General features: G+C 35.5%; 2 protein-coding genes and 1 pseudogene across 2 annotated transcripts; 1 reads left to right on the top strand and 2 right to left on the bottom strand.

The window, feature by feature from the left end:
• Nucleotides 1–3,655: 3,655 nt before the first annotated feature.
• Nucleotides 3,656–5,143, bottom strand: LOC120198852. Its single transcript, XM_039200100.1, has 3 exons — nt 4,565–5,143; nt 4,298–4,483; nt 3,656–4,213 (listed from the first exon to the last, which is right to left on the bottom strand). The coding sequence occupies exons 1-3, from the start codon at nt 5,054–5,056 to the stop codon at nt 3,929–3,931; spliced, it is 963 nt and encodes a 320-aa protein (XP_039056031.1). The 5' UTR covers nt 5,057–5,143; the 3' UTR covers nt 3,656–3,928.
• A 1,334-nt stretch (nt 5,144–6,477) lies between these two features.
• LOC120198846 lies at nt 6,478–9,033 on the top strand (annotated as a pseudogene).
• A 2,859-nt stretch (nt 9,034–11,892) lies between these two features.
• Nucleotides 11,893–15,169, bottom strand: LOC120198850 (probable serine/threonine-protein kinase At1g01540). Its single transcript, XM_039200097.1, has 7 exons — nt 14,256–15,169; nt 13,995–14,099; nt 13,712–13,834; nt 13,431–13,601; nt 13,204–13,333; nt 12,873–13,082; nt 11,893–12,310 (listed from the first exon to the last, which is right to left on the bottom strand). The coding sequence occupies exons 1-7, from the start codon at nt 14,921–14,923 to the stop codon at nt 12,149–12,151; spliced, it is 1,569 nt and encodes a 522-aa protein (XP_039056028.1). The 5' UTR covers nt 14,924–15,169; the 3' UTR covers nt 11,893–12,148.
• Nucleotides 15,170–16,053: the final 884 nt, after the last annotated feature.

Below are 16,053 nucleotides of genomic sequence, written 5' to 3'. Positions count from 1 at the left end.
TTTTCAATTTTGTCCTTAGATATTTTTGCTTCTATGTTAGTCTTACACTTGATTATTCTTTTTATATTTATTTTTTATGATATGATATTTTTTTTTACACAATATCAGATCATTACATTATTAAAATAATATTTAACTGAATGCTACATTTAAATAGTATGTGGAAATTTTATCATTGCATTATCTCAACGTTATGTCATTATGAATAAAATAATAATCATAACATAGTTCATCTTAAAAATACCAATAAGCTTTCAAACTCTTCAATTTTCTTCTATTTCAAATTTGTAACTATTACAACTCCTCCCGATTGTTACCGACCATGCGCCATAAAGCAACTCGAGTATTATTAAGTTTAATTCGAATTTAAGTATTATTAAGTTTGATTATATTTAAAATGTTTAAAGATAGATTCATCTCGTCTCAAAAGTTTGTGAATTTAAAATTGTTAAGCTTAACTAGAATTTAGAATCAAAATTAAAGTTCAGTTCGTAAGCCTACAAGCTTAAATTTTTTAAGCTCTACTCGAAATCAAAATTCGAAACTCGACTCCAGCTCAAAAAATTTAAACTCGAAACATTCTTAGACATAGCTCGATTGAAGCTCAAACTCAAACTCGAATCAAACTTCGAGTTCAAATTTGAACCTTAAGTACATGAAAATATTATATTATACTTCTTTAATATATATATATAATATTATTCATAAATTAATTTTAAAAAATAAAAAAATTAATATATTATTATTTTAGTTGTTAAACATTTTTTCGAGTTAGATATCAAGTAGTTCGTTTTAACTTATTAAGAATCCAAGTCGAGTTTAATTTTAAATCAGCTTATTTGATTCAAATATTAACTGAATTTTAATTAAATTAAACTTAAAAACTCGTGATATGTTTGGTCTTATTTATAACTATAAAGCAACCAATTAATCTCTAATTAATATTATTTAACGGGCATGGGCATGGGCTTTGGGGAGTGATGAATGATGATGTCCTCCGAGTTGCAGTAGTTATGGGGAACTCTATTAGAGTCGGCAAGGGATGTACCATCAATTTATTATTTGTGTATGTGTTAACGATGTTTCGTTTACGTAATGTAAAATCCTAATACTATTTTGAGAATGTTATATTATTTTATTTAATTTGTTTAGTAGTAAGGTGGTATTATAATATTTGGTTACAAATATAAGATTATTTGGATATATATATTTATTCAATTTATTTTCGTGATTTATATTTTTTTAATAAATTAAATTTTAATGTTTAATTATAAATATTTGAATAAAAATTTATATAGATATTTTAATCATTATACTATCTAATGTTTGAGAAATAAAAATACATTGAACATATAATTAATATAATTAACATATCAAACTTATATTTGTAAATAATTTTCGTAAATGTCATATTTATTTATATAAAATATAATATAATATTATAGTCTCGAGTGAATAAAGATATCATTTTTCAATTTATAAGATTTATCTTTTAATAATTTGAAGTTTGATGTTATTTTAAATAAAATATATATTTTACAACAATATCTTTTTTTCACCTCGTAAAATTATAAATAATTAATTTATTCAATATTAAAAATATAAAATAATTTTAACTATTCAATTTTATTAATATTTTACTATATCAAACTCTTTATATATTATTATTATGTTTACAATTTTAAGTAAAACACAAAGAATAGGAATTGAGATTGGTCCTGAAGAGAATTTATTATTCTAGGGGCATTTTTTTCCAAAGTGGTGAGAGTAATCTAATACCTAGTAATTTGGAGGTAATTAGGGGTGTGCAAATTAGGATATTTGATCTATTTCAGTCCAGAATTTCAGATATCTGAACTTCTGGATCAAATATTAGGATATCATGATCCGAATATAAAATTTAATATACTAAAAAAATTTATATTTTATATTTTATATTTTGTGACTTAATGTAACTTATTCGATACTTACACTATATATATATATATATAATTACTCACACACAATAAACAAATAATTAAATATCTTAACTTTTATTGGACTATAACTTTAATGAGTTAGTGAGTTACTCATTTATTGGGCTAAAGATTATCTAAAATCGAAAAGTCTTTTTTTTTAGATTTTCGGATAATCCAAAATTGTAATTTATTTGATTTGTATCCAATTCGATTCTCAAAATATTTTTGGTATTCCAAATTATCCACGAATTAAAAAAAAAAAAATCAAATATCTAAATTTTCAGATCAGATAACATATCAGATCAGATCGTTTTGCATGCCCCTAAAGGTAGTGATATTCTCACCATTTTAATCAAAAAATACTACTGTTGGTAATAAGTTATTATCTCATAATAATCCTTTTCATGTTCCAAATGTGAGAATACAATCTCGAAATAGAAAAAATTTACAACGTTCGTCGAGCGTGGATGAGCACCATTAAATTAATTTATAAAGTGTTAAATTATAAAGTAATAAACGTGTAATTATAAATTAGTTAAAATGTAAATGTAATTTAATTAAAATACAATATTTATAAAACATTAGTTTTTAGGGTAAACTATATCATGGACCACCTAACTATTTAACCCTTTTACTTTAACCACCGATTTTTTAATTTTATCAATCAGTTCACCTAACTATTTAAATTTTGTCAATCAAGCCACCTATCGTTAAATATTAACGGAGGAGATGGCGCGGCAGTTAATAAAATTTGTATAATTATTGAATTAAATAAAAGTTAGGACTAAATTAATAGAATGTGTAAGTAATGAGGACTAAATGTGTAATTATACAAATTTATTAATTGCCACGCCATCTCTTCCGTTAATATTTAACGGCAGGTGACTTGATTGATAAGATTTAAATAGTTAGGTGGTCAATGATATAGTTTACCCTAAAAACTAATGTTTTATAAATATTTTATTTTAAATAAATTATATTTAGATTTTTAACTAATTTATAATTATACGTTTAATATTTTATAATTTCTCATTTTATAAATTAATTTAATGGTACTTATCATTAGCGGTGTTCATCCGTACTCATCCAACGTAATAATATCATTTTCGCATTATAAATGATATTTTTCGCAAATCAAATGTAATTAAGTATTTACAAATTGAAATTCAATAAAAACAATTTTAGGGCAAACCATCAATTACTGTCTAAAAAATATTTAAGGAGATAGATCACATCAATTATTATCTAAAAATCATCCAAAACCTAAAAATAATAACAATAATTTTTTAATCATTAAGAACGTTAATAATAATTTTTTTAATTATTACGACCGTTTGATTAGTGTTGGTTGTTAAATCTAAGTCACTAATTTTTAGAAGATTTAATAATTGATTACCTATCCCTGAATTCTGATAAAGTATATTGTTTGTTTTTCTTTTATTTTTCTTCCATTAACTGAATTATAATTGTTAACAGGAGAAATATATTACGTGTTTACCAGACATTCCCTGCACATCACATGTCAAAGCGTTTTACTGCAACATAATGGTTTCAGTTTGAAACTGCTGTGGAATTCCAATGTCTTAATCTCAGTTATCTCTAATTGTGTTAGACCCCTCTTCTGATATTAAATCTTGGAGAGCTGTGTAGAGGAGCTTTAAAAGAAAAAAACATAGCTTCTGCTCCTAACCACTATATCGCCAATAATAATAAAATTTACATTAAAAAATAGAAAAGTTTGTCACCACAAGCAACCACCAAATTCAACGTATGTGCTGTTTCTGATTCAATGGGGACATGGGCAGCCCCAACACATATACAACCGCGTTCCTGACTACCTGCTCAGAATCTCTTAACCTGCCCGCTTAGCTGTATTTCTCCTCCACTTCCCACTTTTTCGACAAAAGAAGAACAGATAAACAAATATATATATATCTTCAGCGTGTTTTCCATGTGATTCGATCTTTTTATCAGTCGTAAAGGCAAGATTTCTTGAGTGAAATGGGAACGTTGGATTTCTTGGGATCGTAAGTTATGTCGCATTCAATTTTCTTGTAGAACTTGGGCTTCACCAGTTTGCCCAGCACATAAGCTCTTGATCGGACAACGAAGCTCAGTTTAAGTGAAACTGGATGCGATGTCGTTCCTGTTGAACTGCTCAAACTTGCTCCACTTCCGTACAGCGGAACCTTGTTTCCCATAACCGTTACAGTCACAGACCTTTGGCTCTTCCTAGATTGATAAAATCTCTTCATCTGAAACACCCAGATTCAATCCAAATGACATAATTAACATTTTAATATAATGCAAATGTTTGTGCTTTTTGGAACTAGACTTACGTTTCCTGAAGCAATGTTGATTTGAGAATATGAGAGATCAAGAGGAGTTGAGGTGACATGGACGCCAAAAAACGTTCCAGTGTTTCGATAAATCATTTTCACTGTGGAATTCATGGTGATCATATCTGTTGCCACCCCTGTGGAATCGGAACCAGCTTGGATCTTGAATTGCTCAAATTTTATACTCTGAAACATGAAATAAAGCAAATCAATGATAACCCATATCGTAATTCAATCTAAAAGGCTCAAAAGAAACGAATGAGAGACCTTCATGGTAATCTTGGGCTTCTGGGGTCTGCTAGCTCCCCAGAGAATCAAAGAAAACATTGAGAACAAAATGAAGAAGCCAAGAACAAAAGCTAAAAAGTAGCAACGCCGAGGAAGACCCTTCTCACGCTCTCCATCATCAAGGAGCCCTTCTTCTTCAATCACATCACATTCTTTCCACTGCTCATGTCCCTTCCTATGTGCTCCCCTGGACGACCCGTCGTTAGGCATGACCTTCCGGGATCCGGGTTTAAGCGACCCTGAAAACCGACTCGACGACGACTCACGCGAGTGGCGATCCACGGAGGCATGGGAGTGCGGTGGTGAGCCCATGGGGCTGAGCACCGGCGTGGAGTGGAACGAGGTCGTGGTCTTTTCTCCATCGTGTGAATCACGAGAAGGGCTCACCACATAGTAAACTGGACGCCGCGGTGACCTCGTTGGCGATGATGGGGCGAGGCTGGTTACCTCTGAGTCTGTCTTTGCGTGCATTCTGGGCGTCGTTTACTTCGGTTCTCACCCAACACTCACAAGAAAACCTCTCTTTTTTTTCTTTGTTGCGAGTCAGTCTTATATAGTAGCGGTTGGTAATAAAAAATTGGAGGTATGTTTTATTGCTTGGGTATTGATGATTTGTTTGAGAATAACTTGTGAGAGAGAGATGGATGTGAAACCATCTTCTCCGGGTATCTAAAGTTAAAGCATGTGCCCCCATGTGGGATGATACCCTGCTATGCCCTACCAATGTCTCAATAGTCCTGCCATATGTTTATTCCCACTTGTTTTGGTTTCTCATTTTTCATCTTCTTTAGTCCATAACTTGATTTTGACAGATATTTTGTTAGGTTAGGTAGATCCTTCATTTATGTCAAAGAACAATTGTGCATCCCTTCCTCCTCACCGCCTTGTTTTTCATGTAAAAACAATTCCAACTATGAGATCCAAGCAGTAGACGTCCCCATTTAGGTGCGAATGCAATGCCCTTGCTCCCTCCAACTTGGAAAATTTGTCTTACTACAATAATAAAATTATAATTTACTCCCAAAAAGTAATAGTTCAATTTTGACCCTCTTAAAACGTTTTCTAGATCCGCAATAAAATATTTTATGGAGCCATTAGTTTTTTACTGGATTTTTATTCTGCTCTTTATATAGCAATATAAATCCAAAACCTTATGGGCTCAGGTTTATTGATACTGATCCAATTCTCATCATAGTTTATGGCATTTATTTGATCTGCCCATAATTTTTGTGAAAATTTTATCTGTACATTTTTATAATTATATGGTGACCAGCAAAATTCATGCAACTGTTTGAAACAAAAGAACCTTTCAATAACAGTATTAAGCTTACACGTTTTCCTTAATAGCATGTTGTTCTATGAGAGATACTGAAAACCTAAATTACAGAAACATAGGAAATGGGAGCCCAAACATTGATGAGCGTAACCAACATAAACTGAGATAATGACACAGAAGACTATAAAAAATTCTGCCGCCCTTCAAGATGAACACAACATAGGAGAAATCAACACTTGAAAGAAATAGAACATGGACCCAAAATCGACTTGGATTTAACGCTCTGCAATTCATCTTGTCTGTTGTAACAAAAAATAATTGTATTAAATAGAGATAGACCAAGTCATAGAAGGGAGTTGAACCCATATTGATAATAATTAAGATGTGATAACTTTTTTGTCTAAATTTTTGGTCTACTGAGATAATGACAAAAAATCAACACGCCCCATACAAGGTTGAACCTAACATTGATGAGCAGAACTTCGGAGAAATCAATACATAAAAGGAACCGGACATAGAGCCAGAAAGCCCAAAACCAAGTCGGAATTAACGTTATGCAGTTCATGTTGTCTTTTGTTTCGTTTCTGACGTATATATAAGCGTGTGGGTGGGAATGATGGGACAATCATCAAACGTAGATCTTTATAGCATCGCTATTAGCCAATCTGCAAAGGCTAGAAAGATGAATTTCTGCAATTACCACCATTTTATTCTATCTTTTTTACTGTTTTTGGTGCTTGGAGTCAACAATGAAGTGTCAGAACCTGAAGAATACAAAACGTACATAGTCCATATGGACCGTACACTTAAACCTTCATCTTTTGTGACCCATGAAGCTTGGCACCGGACCATCCTACGATCGCTGTCAAAACCCGTTCACGACAAAGACATGTTACTTTAACCATGTCATGCATGGGTTCAGTGCTAGGCTGACACCATCTCAAGCATCAGAAATCAAGAAATCTCCCGCTCATATCGCCATGCACGAGGAGAAATCTGGCAAACTGTTCACCACACACTCCCCTCAGTTCATGGGGTTAAGGTATTCATCTGGCTTGTGGAATGCGTCATCTTATGGTGAAGGTTTGATTATAGGAATGATTGATTCAGGAGTTTGGCCTGAGAGCGACAGTTTCAACGAAAAAGGAATGCCAGCAGTTCCTACTAGGTGGAAGGGCAAGTGTCAGAATATTACAATCGATCCTTTTACTTGTAATAGAAAACTCATTGGCGCCCAAGTATTTATCAAAGGAAGTCAGGCTGCGGGTGAATCAGACTCGCCAGACGATACACCAAGAGACTTTTTGGGACACGGAACGCACACATGATCAACCGCAGCAGGTAACCATGTACCAGCCTACCAGGTGCAAGTCAATTCGGATATGCACAGGGTGTAGCCCGGGGGTTGGCACCAGGTGCACATGTTGCTATGTACAAAGTATCATCCGGAGAATTGATTGTAGAAAGTGATGTTCTTGCTGCTATGGATCAAGCAATCGCAGATGGCGTTTACATCATGTCACTATCTCTATGTTTTTATCAGACAGCTTGTTTCGAAGATGTCATAGCCATTGCTCCCCTTTCAGCAATAGAGAAAGGGATTGTTGTTGTCTGCTCCGCTGGGAATGATGGAGAACCTTGTACTACACAAAATGCAGCACCATGGATTACTACATTTGGTGCAGGAACACTCGATCGGAGTTTCACTGCAACGGTGACCTTAGGAAACAATCAAACATTCGAAGGAATCACAGTTCCCAAGCCGTGTTTTAGTTATAGATACACCTTTGTACTATGGCAAAGGTGATTCTGACAAAGCAACATGCAGCACTGGAGTATTGACTGAAAATGAAGTCTATGGAAAGGTGGTCATCTGTGATATCAATAGCATTATTAGCGTTTTTGAGTAAGCGGAAGAGCTTTCAAGAAATGGTGAAGCTGCGGGAATACTTATCTCAGATTCGACCCCGGAGGGAATTGATGGACTCAGCACTCCAAGCCTGATTTTACCATCTTCTTCTGGTGCTTCGATAAAAAAAAGTATGCTACAGAGGCAGCTGATGACGCAAGAGTAAAAATCATGAGATTTGTGCTCACAAGTTTCGGCACAAAGCCAGCACCACAAGTGGCCTACTTCTCTTCGAGAGGACCAAACCCTATTAGCCCAAACATTCTAAAGCCAAATATTATTGCTCCAGGGGTCGATGTGTTGGCTGCAATCCCACCAACAATTCAAGTTCAATATCTTGATAATTATCTTTTGGGTTCAGATTACGCATTATATTCAGGCACATCAATGGCAGCACCTCATGTTGCTGGAGTGACAGCTTTGCTTAAAGCTGTTCACCCTGAATGGAGCCCATCAGCTATTCGATCAGCCTTGATGACCACAGCATATACCATAGACAACAATGGAACTATTTTGACAGACCAATCCACTGACCTTCCCGGAACACCTCTACATTATGGGGCAGGTCATATCAATCCAAACAAAGCCATGGATCCCGGACTCATCTATGACATAGATTGGCAAGGTTATGTTGATTTCTTATGTGGTCTAGGCTACAGTGACGCAGAGATGAAAGCTATTCTTAGACAAAGCCAATGGAATTGCAGCCAAGAGCAAATGGACATAAACTACCCATCATTTGTTGCCATGTTTAATGCAACCTCTCCGAATGTTAAGAAATTTACCAGAGTTGTGACCAATGTGGGAGATGACCAATCAGTTTACCACGCTGTTGTGGAAACAACCTATGGAATGACATTCACAGTGGAGCCATCCACCCTAACCTTCACAAACAAATACCAAAAGCAAACTTCGTTGTGAGCGTGCAGACGTACGGTAAAGCTCCTCTCGTGACCTACGGTTATCTAAAGTGGATCGATCAAAATGACCACATAGTTGCGAGCCCTGTGGTGGTCCTGAATTACTGATCACACTCTTAACATAGTTATTCATCAATAAATCACGTGATTGTTTATCTTGAAGATTTAAAGCTTTAAGATGGATCAGTCATAGACTCGTGTGGCAATAATGTTCCCTGTAGAAGACAAATATTATTTTCGGTTTCTTAATCTTATATAAGAAAGCAAATTTGAATTGGAATTTCGAAATTTCTTATTCGTCACAACTAAACGTATTGGCTGGAGAATCATTGTGGAGATCTTCTTCTTTCCGGAGGGAAGCAAAAAAAACAACAAGAATGTGTTTCTTCAAGCCTGTCTCTAACAGCATAGTTGTTGGAGTGGCTATATCTTATTTTTGCTACATGACCCAGAAACAAGACCATAGGCCTTGAAGACTATTGGAAAAATAAATCATCCATAAAGGTCTTCCTGATCCACACTCTTCCCTCTGTGAAGCATTGACTAGAAGGATGGACTTATACAGTTAATCTCTGTTATCTTGTGGCTACTTTAGTTGTTGGCGCTTGAAATCAACAATGCAATGCAAGACCCTGAATAATACAAGACATACACAGTCCAGAAGGACCATTCACTTAAACCTGTTTCTTTCTTATAATACAAGTTACAACCATATCACTCATGGCTTCAGTGCTAGCTCACTTCCACTAAGCTATCTGAAATTGAGATATCTCCAGCTCATTTTGCTACATATCAGAAGTCATTTTGCAATCTACTCACAACGCACTCCCTAAACAAGACTTTCATTAAAACAGGCAACTACGTATTTGTGAGAGACTATGCATAGTGCTCAGGCACATCAATGGAAGTACCCCATGCAGCTGTGGTAGTTTTGTTGAAAGTTCTTAACCCTATGGGGAGTCTGGGACAGCCATCTGATCAGCTTTGATGAGTTGATGACCACTACATATAATATCAACAACAACGGAACTGCTTTGACAAACCAACTTCATGATATCCGGGGGACACCTCTAGACATCAATGACATTGAATTCCAGGGCTTCCTTTGCAGCCTTGGCTATAATGATGCACAGATGAGAGGTTTGCTTAGACGAAGTCAATGGAATTGCAGCGAAGAGAGAAATGAACTAAACCACCCGTCCTTTATAGCAATATTTAGCAAATATGAAAGCTCTCCCAAGGTAAAGAACTTCACCAGGGTGGTGACTATGTAGGTGACAATGAATCCAATTATGAGGCAATTGCAACAACTTCAAATGGAGTGACAATAACAGTAAAGCCTCCTAGTCTAATATTCACTGAGAAGTATTAGAAGCAGTGTTTTGTTCCTGAGTGTAGAGATCAATGAAGAAATTCCTCGGGTGTTTTTCGGTTAACTCAAGTGGATGATCAGAATTCCGTCACAGTATAAAGCCCCGTCGGTAGTAGTTCTCAACCTCGAGGTAGGACCCCTTATTATTCAAAACTCCATGAATCAAGAGAAGGTCAGCAGCCTATTACCCCCAATAATGCCAGGCTTCATTTTTGTTTTATTGTTGGTGGGTTTGAGGCGATGAATGAACCATTATTTTGAAATAATATCAGATCTTCACTAGTTCCACCAAAAAAATCACATGAGTAATGTATTTAGCATAGTCCCAAACATTTCAGATTCAAAATAGCAAAACTAAAAGGCAAAGACAAAATAAAAGAAGATATATCTTCAGAAAGTTTCTTATTTGTTTCCAGATTCCAGCATGTATACAGTTCTCGACACCTTTAATGTGTTTCGAAATTTAAAGGCCTTTTCTTCCCAACAGATGAGAAGTCATATAGATATTTACATATCTCACAAAATATTTCAGACAGAAGAAGAGAGAAGCTATCTAAATTACTTTTAACCAAAGATTTATTCTTCTTTAAATGAAATCCTTCTTCATTGTTGTTAATTATTTACCAAAAAAAGAAGAAATGTTGTTAATTATACAAGAACTCGGTCCCAAAGAAACGTGGAAGAATCAACATACCAAAACGGGAAAATTATATATAAGTTTGGGGGCATTGATAGCGGAAACAAAAGCAAACTTTGTTCAATTAATGGGGTCCAAAATCTAGGCCTATCATGTTTTACGAACCTGGAATGTAGGAAAATTTGATCTGCGATTGAGCTTTTATGTTGTGAAATGGAATCTTAATCAACAGATGACAAGCGAAATCTCGTATAAAATTCTTCGACATTAGCCTTGTTTGTGGGGGACCAAAAGGCTTAATCAGGAAAGAGAGGAAGCTACCTTCATTAAAAGATGAAAAACCACACAAAATGAGAAATGATAGCAAGCCCAATCAAAGACCTTTAGCTGTCGAAGTTTTTCTCATGCCGAAATAAGGCCCGTATGACAATTCGTTAGGGATGCTTGTGAACCGTAGGACTCAACTGTTTCATCAAGTTCAATGAGATCAGTTTCTTGGAAAACAGCTCGTTCGAAGATGAAATAAGCTGAATCTACCCAATAACGAAGAAAATGTATGAAAATGTCAAAATTAATGAAGTATCCAAGTAGATCGAGGGAAGTTTGGAGAGAGAAATAATGAGCTAAAGTTTTTAACTTTGTCATCTTCTTGCCAACCATCGTACGAGTATCTCCTTTTCCGACAAGTCGAGTCAAGTTGTGTCTGAACAAGAGAGGCTTGTGTCTTGTAACTACTGAACAGACCTTTCGTCAGGAGCCTTGTGAGCTCATCTTTATTTTGAGCCTTGGACTTTGAAAACAATGAAAATAGCATATCCCTACCCAACATGGTACAGCAGATATTTTGTCATTTAGTCGCTTCTAATCAAAGGGATTTTGTCAAGATTCAACCATTTGGACATTAAAAGTAGAATCTTTTGTAAAAAAATAACAATCTATTGATGTACTCTCTTGTCTGTCGGCAGTTGAGTTACACAGAAAATAATAGAATCAGGCTATACAAAATTGGATTTTGCATTTGTTCCTACTTTGATTCTAATAATTCAGTCATCCTGCATCAATAAAGAATAATCAGATTATAGTAACACCATTATCATCTACCTGAGTAACAGACAAAAAAAAATGATATTTAGCATTGAAAATAGTAACATGGTATTAATGGCCTGCTTAGAGCATGACAGCACAGAAAAATCTTACTACTAAATAATATCATAAGCCAAAAACTTAGTAAAGTTAAATGAAGAAACAGTATTACATGCATCTAATTAGCAAATGGAATATACTAAAATTGGCATAAAGGCCTACATAATCTACAAACAAAAAGTATATATCGCATTGAGAGACAACATGAATCATATTTATACACATACGGAGATGGGAAAGTAGTGTGTTTGCCTGAGCTGGCTCTGAAGAACGTAGTCGATTCAGCTTAACTTTGATTTTGCACAGCTATTGCTCTTCAGATTCTGGTTTTCTCCATAATGATCTATTAGTTTGGGCACCACTTTCATATCCACTGCTGTCACCTGATTCATTCATAGGTTTCTCTGCCAATCTATCCTTCACACCATCTTGTGTGGAGCGCATGTTATCCCTTCCAGCTCTACGGTCCTGAAATTTAAATGCAGCAAGAAAATACAGATGAAACAGAATAATCTGCTAATAAAAAGACCATGTGGCAGAATCACACCAACACATCTTGGCAAGATTTACACGTTCAAGATATGCGATTTTGCAAAAGCATTATCTTTACAAGGTTGGACCAAAATATCATTTAATAGATCCTAGAGGCACATGGGTACTTTTTTTCCGTTTCCCCAATTAAACTCAAGTATCACTGAAAGCAACTAATCTTGTCTCAATTTCTCATCAACAAGGGCAATAATGAACAGAGCATGCACGATTTATACATTATGCTAACTAAACAATTTTAAAATATGATTAGTTGTATTAAATTGACTTAACATTTCCTTAAAAATGAAACATCTAGGAAAAAAAGTATGAAAGAAAAAATTGTATGACAAAATTAATGATAATCTAGTTGGTCTATGAAATGCACGTGCTCCTCCATTAAATTTTAACAACCACAAGCAAAGGGAAACACACAGTTAAAACTCAACAATGGTAAGTGTAAAATACAAATATGAATCTTGGAGATCATGTTTCAACTTACATCTCTAAATGGAAACTCATCAGCCTCAAGCATATGAATCACATGCCCCATCTTGGGCCTTTTTTGAGCATTTGGGTCTACACAGCGTAAAGCAACTAAAAGGGCTCGTTTCAGTGCTCTGGAAGAAGGTTTTTCAGGTAACCTTGGATCCAAAACACCCTCCGCATTCCTGTTGGTAACCATTGTTTTAAGCCATTCCACCAGATTTACCTAAAAAGTTGATGAAAGTTACATAAATTGAAAACATTTTTTAATGAAAAGGACCAAGAAGAGCCATCTAGAAATGATCATAGGTAAACATTATCGATTAACTAAATCAATATCTACGAACCTCTCCTTGAGGCCGGCTGTAATCCACTGGATTTCTTCCTGAAATTATTTCCATGAGAAGAATGCCAAAGCTGTATACATCACTTCGCTCATTTAACATGCCAGTGCTAGCATATTCAGGAGCTACATATCTACAAAACAGAGCCGGTACAAATGGATCAGCCATGACCGATCATATCAAATCATTAGATAACCAAAATGATTTTCACAAAGAGATATTCAACTTGCCCAAATGTTCCCATCACACGAGTTGTCACATAGCTCCTTTCCGAACCCAAGAGCTTTGCTAGGCCAAAGTCAGATACTTTTGCATTCCACTGTTTATCAAGCAAAATATTGCTCGACTTGATATCACGATGAACAACCTTAGGTTCAAGTCCTTCATGCAGATATGTCAATCTGAATCAAATTTCAAGTTTGCAAAAAAAAAACGATGTCAGCAACATGGAGGAGGAAAGCAAGGACAATTCAAGCTGTGTTACCCTTTTCAGTCAACCAAAAAAGTTTACCCTTTAGCGGTTCCAAGCACTATATTCATACGGATCTCCCATGTAAGAGGACTGCAAGGCCCAACATCTCCATGAAGCCATTGTTCTAAATTCCCGTTGTCAACGTATTCATAAACAAGCATCCTATAGGCATCAATTCAGTATGTTGTTAGCAAATGCTTGCACGATACTAAGGTTTTACAATTCGAAAAAGTAGAAAACACTAACAAAAAATCAAAACTTCAAATGCTGCCACTCAACATCCATATGCAACAAAAAACAGAGAATGAGTCAGTGAGAGTACCTATGAGCTCCTTCCGCACAATAACCAAGCAATCTCACCAAATTCTTATGTCTTACGCGTCCAATTGCTTCCACTTCAACCTTAAACTCCTTTTCAGCTTGACCCCTATAGAAAAGTACATGAAAAACCCAATTTTCATCAACATAAAACTCCATGCAGTAAACCTTCCTATCAGTTTTGAGAAAGTCACGCCTAATCCAACAAATGCATCTAAAACTCACAAATAGCCTGCAATTTGAAGGAAAAATATAGCTCTTTTACCTATTATTTAGTAGATTCTTCACAGCAACTTTAGTATTGTCTTCCAAAACACCACGGTAAACAATTCCATAACCGCCTTCACCAATCACATTCTCGGGAGCAAACTCATTAGTAGACTCCTCAAGCTCTCTCAAAGTATACCAATGTCCCCAGCCCAAGTGGGAAACTTCCGGAGCCGCCATAATCGTCATCCCCTGATCACCAGACCGGGATTCACCCGATCCATGACCCGAACCGGTTCCACGTTCGGGATATGCAATCCGATGATCCTTCCCTATCTCAATGTGAATTCTGTTGCGCCCGGAGACGGCGCTGTTGTCTTCTTCTGAATGAAGAACCACTACATGTTCCGATTCTGGAAGTGGGTCGGGGTTCGAAGCTTGGTGAAGCTTAGCGTCAGGATTAGAATGATGAGATGGGTCGACCCGGATTTCCTGAATCTCTTTGGAAACACTGGGGACGATAGAGTTATGAGTAGGTTTAAAGCTGCTGTTGTGGCCGCTACGGGTCGATTTCTTTTGGCGTTTAGAAGTGAACCAGAGGGAGATAAGGAAGAGAACGATGACGATAGCAGCTCCAACGCAGATTCCAAGAACAACCCACAAACGCAAGCCGAAAATGGAGGTGCTTTTCGAGAGCTGGTGGTTTAAGAATGAATAGTTAGACATTATTTCCCTTTGTCTTTTGTTCCTCCTCTTCTTCTTCTCTCACAGGCTACTTTCGTTTATTCAGCATCTAAAAAGAACAGGGTCAAATTACAAAGTAATCTTGCTTGTTTTCTGTCAATAAACGAGGGAGAGACAGAATGTGAGGCGGAGGAGAGGAACTAGCAAAGAAATGATGATACATATGAGGTCACTAAAGAGAGAGATGCAAGTGTAAACCAACAGTGAGAGTCAAAGAGCGAAGATGTGAGTTAAAAGGAAAAGGAGGGCTTAACAGCTGGCAATGATGCGACTTCTAGAGGCAAAATTTGGGCAAACCCTTCACTCAAATATATTCTTATTTTTATTCTTCAGCAATTAGTGCTCCCTAACTCCATCTTGTCATAGTGGAAAGCTTATTATAGTCATTCTGTGTTATTATTGTTATTGTCAGTGGATCATTGATTTTAGGCGATTTTCCTAAAAATTACGGGGGATCGATCTAACATCGATTAGATTATATTTTTTGATTTAACATTCATCGCAGTAAAGCACGTCTTTTGAATTGTGTTATATATTGATTTGACGTCACGTGAAATATAGTCCTTCTATACCGCACTTTACACTGACTGGGTTGCACGAGGGGTATAGCGCGCCCCCTGTTCCGTGTTATACGCCACGTAGGCGTATAGCGCGGATCAATAGCCGTGATATACGTTGTACCAAAATTATATTTAACGCGGTCATTGATCCGCGCTATATAATAATTACATATAACGAGGTGCAAGTACCGCACCTTATATGTTTATAAATACATCCCGTTCTCGCATCTCTCCTCACATCTCCTCGCATCTCTTCTCTCTTATAAATTAATACAACAATTTCGTCAACGAATAATAATTCTGGCAATCTTCTTATATTTGATTTAGAAGTTCGTGCGATTTTTCGTTATAAGGTAATTTTGTTATAATTTTTTAATTATACTTATTATTTATTATCATTATTTGAAAAAATATTATAATAATTATTTTTAATTAATTTTTATGTTTGTAAAATTGAAAAGAGTGAGCATACGTCGAAATAGTTTTGCGGTGCAGGTAATAATATAAAATTATATTATTTAATTTATTTACGTTGATGTGTAAAAAAATTTT

Source organism: Hibiscus syriacus, unplaced genomic scaffold (genome assembly GCF_006381635.1).
Source record: "Hibiscus syriacus cultivar Baekdansim isolate YM2019G1 unplaced genomic scaffold, ASM638163v2 tig00004899_pilon, whole genome shotgun sequence".
Lineage (NCBI taxonomy): Eukaryota > Viridiplantae > Streptophyta > Magnoliopsida > Malvales > Malvaceae > Hibiscus > Hibiscus syriacus.
This window is presented reverse-complemented; position numbering and strand designations above follow the sequence as displayed.

What these genes read in the sequence shown, in the direction of transcription:
- LOC120198852 (XM_039200100.1), bottom strand. Translation starts at nt 5,056, where the DNA reads ATGCACGCAAAGACAGACTCAGAGGTAACCAGCCTCGCCCCATCATCG. An exon ending in AGCCCAAGATTACCATGAAG is followed by an intron (nt 4,484 to 4,564) that starts GTCTCTCATTCG and finishes TTCATGTTTCAG; the next exon opens with AGTATAAAATTTGAGCAATT. An exon ending in TCAACATTGCTTCAGGAAAC is followed by an intron (nt 4,214 to 4,297) that starts GTAAGTCTAGTT and finishes TGGGTGTTTCAG; the next exon opens with ATGAAGAGATTTTATCAATC.
- LOC120198850 (XM_039200097.1), bottom strand. Translation starts at nt 14,923, where the DNA reads ATGTCTAACTATTCATTCTTAAACCACCAGCTCTCGAAAAGCACCTCC. An exon ending in CGTGTGATGGGAACATTTGG is followed by an intron (nt 13,334 to 13,430) that starts GCAAGTTGAATA and finishes TCTGTTTTGTAG; the next exon opens with ATATGTAGCTCCTGAATATG. An exon ending in ATGAGTTTCCATTTAGAGAT is followed by an intron (nt 12,311 to 12,872) that starts GTAAGTTGAAAC and finishes TTTAAATTTCAG; the next exon opens with GACCGTAGAGCTGGAAGGGA.